The 9,782-nt window shown below is 39.1% G+C and overlaps 1 protein-coding gene across 1 annotated transcript in view; it reads right to left on the reverse strand.

Moving 5' to 3' along the window:
- LOC103090545 (interferon-induced guanylate-binding protein 1) overlaps nt 1-7,239 on the reverse strand; it is a 10,624-nt gene extending 3,385 nt beyond the window's left edge. Inside the window, exons 1-7 of the mRNA XM_007468508.1 lie at nt 7,155-7,239; nt 4,815-5,014; nt 4,168-4,295; nt 3,166-3,275; nt 2,694-2,890; nt 1,854-2,096; nt 711-991 (exon numbers count right to left, since the gene is read on the reverse strand). Of these exons, the coding sequence (XP_007468570.1) occupies nt 711-991; nt 1,854-2,096; nt 2,694-2,890; nt 3,166-3,275; nt 4,168-4,295; nt 4,815-5,004 (1,149 nt within the window). The 5' untranslated portion in view covers nt 5,005-5,014; nt 7,155-7,239. The remainder of the gene's footprint in view (nt 1-710; nt 992-1,853; nt 2,097-2,693; nt 2,891-3,165; nt 3,276-4,167; nt 4,296-4,814; nt 5,015-7,154) is intronic.
- Between the last annotated feature and the right edge of the window lie 2,543 nt (nt 7,240-9,782).

Consider the following 9,782-nt stretch of genomic DNA (forward strand, 5'->3'; position numbering starts at 1 on the left):
TTCTACAAAGGTCCCTTTCACCATTGAGGTGACCTTCAGAGCAGAGATTACTAGCTATATACTACACCTTTGGAGATAAACTCCTGCTTTTCAAACTGGACCAGTGATTGCATATGCAATAAATGTGGCTCAACATAAGCCTGCTCATGATAACTAAGGCTAAAATTTTCTTTGTTTTTGGCCAAAATATCCAATCAGCCTGATAACAATGAGCCTGTAATTTGATTAGAAGCTCTGATTGTTACTTATATGTATGTAATGAAATTATAGGGAAGAATATTAGTTTATTCATGAAAGAAAAAAGTTTCAATGCACCATAATAAAGTATATCATAGGGCTTCCCTGGTGGCGCAGTGGTTGAGAGTCCGCCTGCCAATGCAGGGGACACGGGTTCATGCCCCAGTGCGGGAAGATCCCACATTCCGCGGAGCGGCTGGGCCCGTGAGCCATGGCCGCTGAGCCTGCGCATCCGGAGCCTGTGCTCCGCAACGGGAGAGGTCACAACAGTGAGAGGCCCGGGTACCGCAAAAAAAAAAAAAAAAAGTATATCATAATAAAATTGGTTCCTCTTATGATAATAACAAATAGTGTTTGTCACCATTTAAAAGTCTAGTAAAAATTGCTTTTCTCAAAATAAGCACCCATTTCATTTTCTAGTAGTACTTTACTTTCCAAGACCCTAATCTGTATAAACTTAAGAAAAAAATTACCGCTAATTCCTTTTGAAATAAATGGTCTATATCTTTGAAGGACGTCCTCATGAAGACTTCAATGGCCTCCTTCTCAATAGTCCTGTGCAGGTCCAGCAGCTCCTGGAGGGTTTCCGTGGGCAGCTGCAGCTTCTGATCCATCTGCTGGTCATAGTGGGCAATGGCCTTTTTCACTGCAGTTGCGTTCTCAATCTCGGCCAAGGCCAGGACTGCATTCTCCATGCAGGGCAGATCCCCACTATTGATGGCACTGACATAGGTCTGCACCAGGGTCTCTAGACCTACAAGTAGAGAACAAATGACAATGTTTATTGTAGGAGGAGTGAGGAAACTTTCTATTCTGTGCAATTCTGATGGTGTCTATTACCAACCATTTGCCTTACAGCATCAATGTCCTCAGTATCACCTGAAAACTGGCTAAAAATGCAGACTCTCAGCCTCTGCCCCAGTTCAACTGACTTAGACCCTCGTCTTTGGCAAGATCCTCAGGTGGTACATATGCACATCAAAGGTTGAGAACCTCTGTTCTAGATAGCCTAGGCCTGTGTTTATTGAGTACATTTACTTCACCCCCAAGCAGTGTTAGGACAGAAACCATATCTCTCTCATTTATGTCTGTATCATCAGCCCTGGTAGGTCCATGGGAAACATTCGATTAATATTTGTGGAACAAATCAAAAGGAGTCCTCCATTTTGTTTATTCTAGCAGAGCATTGTCCAGAAGAACTTTATGTGATGATGGAAGTATTCTATATGTGCTGTCCAGTGTGGTAGCCACTACACATGTGTAGTGCGAGCCCTTGAGACACAGCTGTGTGATCAGAATGTTAAATTTCTTTAATTTTAATTAGTTTACATTTAAATTTAGATAGCTGCCCTTATCTAGTGACAACCATATTGGACAGGGCAGGTCCAGTTTACTAGGACAGTTTTAAGCTTTTAGAGCTATTTTCCTTTGGCCTTTTCTACCTTTCCTCACCTAAGAATTGTGACTAATAAAACCTGTTAGAAGTGTTGGTGCCATCTAGAATTTAACACAATAATAGCAGTAGATGTGCATTTTTCAAAGCGGAAGCTAGGTGGATGTTATTACACCATCTTTTAGTCTTAACAGTGAGAGTAAAGACTGGGAAGATGACTCACGAGGTCCATTGACCTTGATGCCTCCTGAAAGGGTTTTAGTTTTGGAATTTCTAAAGATGTAGGAACAGAAGACTGCAGCTTGTTGCACAAATTCGGGGTCCAGCTTATCATCACACAGTTCCTCAAGCTGGCCCAGTTTCTTCCTATTAGTGGGTCGATCGAAGATAAAGCATTTCTTCTTTGGGAAGAACTTCCGGATACAGAGTCGAGGCAGATTAAAATTTTTATCTTTTTGACTGGTACCTGGAAGAAGATAAAAAGAATTTGCCTAATATAGGGGCTTGCAAACTTTTTATGTAAAGGGCCAAACAGTAAATATTTTAGGCTTTGCAAGACAGATGGTCTCTTTTCCAAGTACTCAATACTACTACTGTAGCATGAAAGCAGTCATAGGCTATAAATGAATGGGCATAGCATGATTCCAATAAAACCTTATTTACAAAATCAACTGGCAGGCTGGATTGGACATTATTTGCCTGTAAGCCATCCTTTGCCAACACCTAGACTAGTGCATGGTCCATGCTTTTATTTATTTTCTTCAAATAAATTACCTATTGTACTCCATATTCTTTGGTTAATTACAGCACCACAAGCCCTAAGCAGGGATATAATGTAAGTCTAATCACAGCACAGGGAAAGGTGAAAGAAATGAAACCTGTTCTTAAAACAGGGAGAAAATCAAATCAAATCTATTCATTCAGATAGTAAACAAGTGTTAATTCTTAGTAATCGCCCCCTGAGAATAGAAACTATAAATATAAGAAAACTGTTGATAGAAAACTAAAGAATGATAGTTTTTGTGTTTTTTCATCCCATTTACCAATTCTAAGTTCCCTTTACCTTTCTTAAGCTTGAGTGAATTCTCCAGGTACTCGTCTGCTGTGATGGATTGTCCATCTGCCTCCAAGTCTAGGGAGAAATCCCTCAGTGTCCATACAAAGTCTGGAAAGAAGCTCACAAAGTCAGCTGAATCCTCAACCCCATCCACATCAGGTGAAGCTTTTGCCCTGATTCTATCTGTGAGCTCCGTCACATAGCTGAGCAGCAAATTAAGGAAAACTGGCATAAAAGAACAGCGCCCGCCACCCTATATTAGTTACATATACAAAACCCTTGTTTCGCCTTTGTTCTTAACCCAAGTATCAATTCTTCAGTAGGTATTGATACATAGGATTTTCCCCCTGCCCTTGAATAATTTTTTATGTTTCTCTTTTTGTGCTTGATTCACAAGGACTCACAGTTAGACCGCTGTTTTTTATTAATACTGGCCTCTCCTCTGACTCTGATGCTGGTTTGAACCCAAAAAAGATACTGAAGTTGGTCCATGGCCTGCTGGTTGATGGTTCCCATACTATTGTACACAAAAGTGCTGCTCAGGAGTATTGCTAGGGCAAATATCCAGGAGTCATTCTGGTTGTCACCCTGGAAATCAGAGTACATTTGGACCAGGATTATTTTTCATTCTCATGGCACTTTTCAGATCAGCAGTAGTAAAAGGATGCTCATTTAATTAGAGTTTTTTTAGACTAACACCCTATAAGAGGAAACCAAATCCAAGCAAAAATGATTGTTAGTAGGACTTGAACTTTGAATAGTTTTCTGATTAGTGTTTTTGGTTTACCCTGATTCTCACCAGACCCTCTTATAATCATTGGTAGATAATTGCAAACAAATGGTCATTGCTTGTGGGCATTCTAAGGCCTTAAATATAATTTAAGTGTAAACTTTTCTCTTTATTTTTACAGAACAATTGTCTTAATATAAGGGTAATAATACATGTATCTATCTCACTGAGCAATTGTTGTGCACCTAACACTTTCCATTACTTATCTTTTAAGTATTCAAAACAATACTATGAGGCAAATGTAGATCTATTACATCTGTTTTACAGATAAGAAAGCTGAGGTTAAAAGAGATCAAATAATTTGCTAAGATCATTGAATTACTGACAGAGTTTAAATTTAAAGCCAAGGGTATGGGACTTCAGAACCTAAATCCTTAACTAAAGTTCTTTGCAGGATAAGATTCATTATGTTGAATTTATTTGTATTCCCTTTACGCATCTGGGTTAACTAGCTTAGCTTACAGCCTTTTAATAATTAGAATAGTGTCGACTGACCACTATGCTCTTCTTCTAGGATTCTGCCTTATGAATATATTCCTGACCCCTCATTGCTAAACTGGGTCTCATGGCATTTAAACAGAAATGAAAAAACGTGGTTAAGTGCAAGTTCTTTTTTAAAGAAAAATTAAATAGTGTAGAGAATATTCAGACATGAGGGGCTTAGTCCAAATTTGAATCCTCAGTCCTTACCTTCTCCACATCCCCCAGGCCCTCAGTATCAAGCAGAACTAGAGTATGTTCTGGCTTCTTGGGATGAGGCACACACCACATCCAGATGCCCTTCGTGTGAGACTGCACCGTGGAGCCCAGAGAAAAACCTGCAAGGGGGCATGGGGTTAAGAAAGGGTGGAGTTTTAATAGCAGATGGATCTTGAAATTGAGATAATAGTTAACAAAATCAAGGTTTAAAGAGACAAATGAAAACATAATCAATATTGATCTTAACTGCAACCAGAAAAAGAGAGAAATTAGAACATTCAGTACAAACTGAAATATTTATTTTACCTTAAAGATCAGTATAAGCTTGATGCTAATCCACATACATTTTAGTAAATGTTTTATTGTTTATTATTACCTGTATTAATTTTCTTTATTACTACCTTACTCCTTCCAGAAAGGCATATTTATACTCTAAAGAGAAAATTAAGGCAAAGTGGTGAGAAAGTGTTGACTCTTATCGTCCAGCACAGAGTAAATAAGAAACCCATCACTGTATTGAAAGTTAGCTTTCAATATTCCTCCCAGGTCTCTAACTTCCTCTCCTCACATCACTGTTCTGCACGCTGGGAGTGTGGTTGGCAGAAGGGACTCGGCTGGGCTTTGCTGGTGCCACTCACCCTTGTTCTTCCCAGCCAGCTTGTTCATCAGGTAGGATTTACCAGTGCGGTAGAGGCCCACGATAGCCACCACCACAACGGGCTGCTGAATGGCAGACAGGGTCTTCAGAGCTTTCGGATTAACCAACAGTCGCCCATTAGTGTTCTCGATGAGGCACTCTGGGCCTGACATATGGGTCTCTGAGGCCATGTTCCCTTGTCTGCAGGGGAAGAGATGGGATGAATTAGAATTTCTGGTCTAAGCAGATCAAGAGCTTTCACAAGGTTATTTTGCATTCAGAAGGAGGAATCATAAAATCCCCCAACATGACCTAGTTTTGTGTCAACAGTGACATAGATGAGGGAAAGACATTTTAGAAAGTTACAGAAGTATTATCAAAGTAGTCCATTAAAAAAATATTGGTATGACATTTTAGAAAGTTACAGAAGTATTATCAAAGTAGTCCATTAAAAAAACATTCAACCACCCTCATGAACAAAATCTTACATTTAGTTTACTATGGAAAACTTTTATTTTGGACTTTCATTTAAAAATTTATACTAGACATTAAATGTAAAATAGAATAAGATTCAGAGAGATTCGTTGTACATCCTGGCTATGTGTGAGAAATACAATATTTATTTATTTATTCACTAATTCTTACTATGAATAAAGAATTTCATGAATAAATGTTCATCACTTGATATATGTCTCTGAACAATTTCTAGTGATTTGAAATGTGTTTTTTCTCACTAGTTAGCCTTATTTTTACTGGGATAAGGGTCCACAGAACTTCTCACACTGCTATTCTAGAAGTGGAACTTACTTTAGCAAATTTTATAAAAATATGTGACCTTGTGAAACACATGGCTAGGGACCCTTCCAAAACCTTGGTATGGGCTTGTGGAAGCAAGGGGCTCTGAAACTTAAAATTTATTAGCTTCAAAATAAACTAGCCTCAAACTAAGTGGGGGTAAAGTGCACATCTGTGAATACTGCATGTTGCTAAAAATCATATTTGTACGTGTGTGTGTGTGTGTGTGTGTATGTGTAAGGGAACAAAAGATAATGAAATAAATATTAAAAGATCAGGAGACAGATCAGGAGAACTAAAGAAGAAAGTTGTTGAAAGAAAATATCTATATTTCCAGCCATGCATTTCCAAGTTTTCTGTTTTCTTCTTTTTTTCCATTTTGTAGAGAAGTAGAAAAAGGAAGATGAGTAGGGGTAAAGAGGAGGGGATGGGGATCGAAAAGGGGAGGGGAGCTGAAAAGAAGAGAGAGGTGTCAGACAAGGTAGGTGATGAATAAGCTAATGCCAAGCCAAGGAATTCAGAGGAAGAGTTTCCAAAAGGCAAGACCAAAACTTCTTGAGAGCACAGAGAGGGCAAAGTAAACAAAGATGGTGCCTTCAGTGCTGCACCACAGTAGATTCTTTAAAGAGGAAGCTTTTTAGTAAAGTAGTGGGGATGAATTCTGCTCCTAAGGGGTAAGGAGTGAGTTGACACCAAGAAATTGGATCTAGTGAACTTGCGCTATTTCTAAAAGAAGAAGTCCACTTTGAAACAAAGTTCAAATGTAGGACTGAAGAGTATGGTATTTTCATGAAACTACACCTTTCACTTTGGGTTTCAGTTTTTTTCTTTGTCTTTAACAGTGTCATGTAGCTGTTTCCACTGCATCTCATTTACTATTCTTTCCTTCTCATGAAAATAACCTATTTGTTGCCCTTTCAGTTTCTTAGCTGCAGTCACATCAGTATTGAACAAGTTGTATCAAAGACAATGGTAATTTTGGGGCTTCCCTGGTGGCGCAGTGGTTGAGAGTCGGCCTGCCGATGCAGCGCACAGGGGTTCGTGCCCTGGTCCAGGAAGATCCCACATGCTGTGGAGCAGCTGGGCCCATGAGCCATGGCCCCTGAGCCTGTGCCTCCGGAGCCTGTGCTCCGCAACAGGAGAAGCCACAACAGTGAGAGGCCCGCGTACAGCAAAAAAAAAAAAGACAATGGTAATTTAATTGTGTCCCCAGTCAACACAGACAACATCAGCAAAGAGAAAGACAATCCTAATGCATTTCAAGATCTTAGTTTAGCTCCACGTCTGGTGCCTAACTCTACACAAGCACAGTAACGACCCAGGGATGTGCTGCCACCTGATAACACCAGGATTTCATCTGACTTCTTGCCCCACATTAGGCTCAGCTGAAACCTATTTTGATACTGGTCATTTTTTAGAAAACTAACTAACCCTTAAAAATCCTTTCCCACCCCTGCACTAATCTTAACATGGGCTCCTTTTCCCAGAGCAAGGCTGCTTTAGCACTGGAGACAGAGCTGCTTTGAGGAAAAAGTAGAGTTCTTACCTGTTTTCTTCTCAGTTTAGGTGGAGTGGTTCTGTAACTTCTCTCTCACTAGATGGTTAGAATTTTATTTCACCGACCCAATGTCATGGGACTTGCCTGATTTCCTGTAGAGACCAGACAGAAGTGAAGCAACCTCTGTAAAGGATTTACAGTAATATGAAACTGAAAGCACTGAAAACAGAACAATGACTCAATAACCGTAAAAGGAATTTTTGGAAGCTATCCTCTTTGGAAGGAACAAGGGTTTGACACTACTTCTCAACTAGAACCTTCACATTAATTTTTTTTGAAAGACATCTTAGAAAAAATTTGGTGTTTAAAAAAGTGTCTGTTAGATACTTAAATGTAATGGAATGTATCCCGGGATTGGGGGTCAGTTTGGGAAACCTAGAATGAGGAAGCATATTTTTAGTTTTAGTTTCTTTAAATAATGGACACACTTACAGTGGACCTGGCTCCTCATTTGTGCATGCTGTAAGTGAGGAAAAGGACACATATTACACATTCGTGAACACGCAGCCCCTGGAACTTAATACCCAGTGCACAGGCTGGAAGGGGCTCCATGTGTTGCACATGTGTTCCAGGCTCAGTGCTGTCCGTTCTACATGGGTTAAATAACTGATATCTCATAACAAACATTTCCCCACCATTTTATAGAAACTGAGGCACAGAAAGATTTAATATCTTGTCCCAAATCACAGCACTGTAAATAATCTGAACCAAATCATTCTTGATTCCAAACCCTCTTGTTAAGCCACTTCATTATACTGCCTTTCCATGTTTGCTCAGTGAATAACAGAAGTAACAGTTTTATTTCTTGATTGCTTTCAAAGAGGTACACATGTTACATGTCTAATTCAATCCTGACTACAGTCATGCAAAATAAGTGGTATTGTCTCCATCTTGCAGGAGTCTTGAGGGAGGGTAAAATAATATGCCTGTTCAGATTCATTAAGCAAGTTATAGAGGTAGGATGCAAATTTGAAACTCTGTTTACCCTTAAACTATGTTTTTTCTCCCCCTGAACAATGTTTCTGAAGGAAGGAATAGGGAACTGAGGAGAAAGGGAGATATATATAAGTTTCTCTCCTGATCTCATAGTATAAACACATTTCTCCACACCTGGAAGCCAGTGTCTGAAATTTAACAAATAAAGTACACTCCTTTCTTTCCCTCTTTGCCATTATCTTTTAAAGTGTCTCTGAGTAAGTAGCACTTTAACTTGCTTTGAAACATGTGATTTATCTGGGTCTTTCAGTTGCTGGAACACACCTAGTTTTTTCCTGCCTTAGTGGTCTATGTACAGCGATTTTCTGCATCTGGAACTTTCTTATCCCTGATCTTGGCAAGATTGGTTCCTTCTTATTCTACTGGTCTCAGCTTTAGCTGGCATCTTCTCACTGAGGTCTTCCATGTAAGTTAATCTCCAACCCGTCACCTTGCTTTTTTTTTTTTTTTTTTTTTTTTTTTTTTTGTGTGGGGGGGGGAGCCTCTCACTGTTGTGGCCTCTCCCGTTGCGGAGCACAGGCTCCGGACGCGCAGGCTCAGCGGCCATGGCTCACAGGTCCAGCTGCTCCGCGACATGTGGGATCCTCCCGGACCGGGGCACGAACCCGTGTCCCCTGCATCGGCAGGCGGACTCCCAACCGCTGCGCCACCAGGGAAACCCCTTGCTTTTTTTTTTTACTTTTCCCTATGACTACCTGAAATTCAAGTTCATAAAAACAGGGACCTCATGTGTTTACAGATGTGTGTGTCTCCAGCAATTAAAACAGAGTTTGGAAGAGAGTATAAGCTCAATGGATATTATGTGTGACTAAATATAAAATGGCTCCAAATATGAAGGCAACCCCACATTTTTCCAATTTGAAGTGTAGAAGAAATAGTAAAATGCCTATGTATATTTTTGGTCAATTTAGTTATACTTTTAAAATTATATATCTTATGTATATATAATATTGATATGTTGGTTTTTTCTTACATTTTGTAAAATAACTTTTAAATTGAAATATAGTTGATATACAATATTATATTAGTGTCAGGTGTACTACATAATAATTTGACATGTGCATACATTATGAAATGATCACAATAAATCTGTAACCACCTGTCCTCATACAAAGTTATTAAAATATCACTGACCATATTCCTTATGCTGTATATTACATCCCTGTAGTTTATGCATTGTATAACTAGAGGTATGTACCTCTTAATCCCCTTCACCCTTTTGCCCACCGTGGCTCTGTATTTGCAAAAGTGGACTGAAACACTTTGGTGCTGTAGCCTTATTAACTATACTAATATTCTGATTAGTCATTTTATAAATTAAAAGTCTCTGTCTCTCCTCTACCTTTTCTCATGAGAAAGGGTTTTCTTATGTCAATTAAGGCCAACTTGCAACTATTTTATTGAACACGTGCCAGTGGAAAGTGAAAGCAGGAATAAACTTAGTTTCTCAGAAATTGACTAGGTGTTAGGAAACCAGCTCCTTCCTGAATGGTATAGGAAAGAGAAACTGACTCCTAGATACTATTTTTAGTTAATTGCTTTCATTTTGGAGTATGGATTGTTGCTTTATTTATTTAAAACTCTTTTTTAGTCTTTCAGTATTATTGTGCAGTTTTCTAT

This window comes from Lipotes vexillifer, unplaced genomic scaffold (assembly GCF_000442215.2).
Source record: "Lipotes vexillifer unplaced genomic scaffold, Lipotes_vexillifer_v1.1 scaffold490, whole genome shotgun sequence".
In the NCBI taxonomy this organism is placed as follows: Eukaryota; Metazoa; Chordata; class Mammalia; order Artiodactyla; family Lipotidae; genus Lipotes; species Lipotes vexillifer.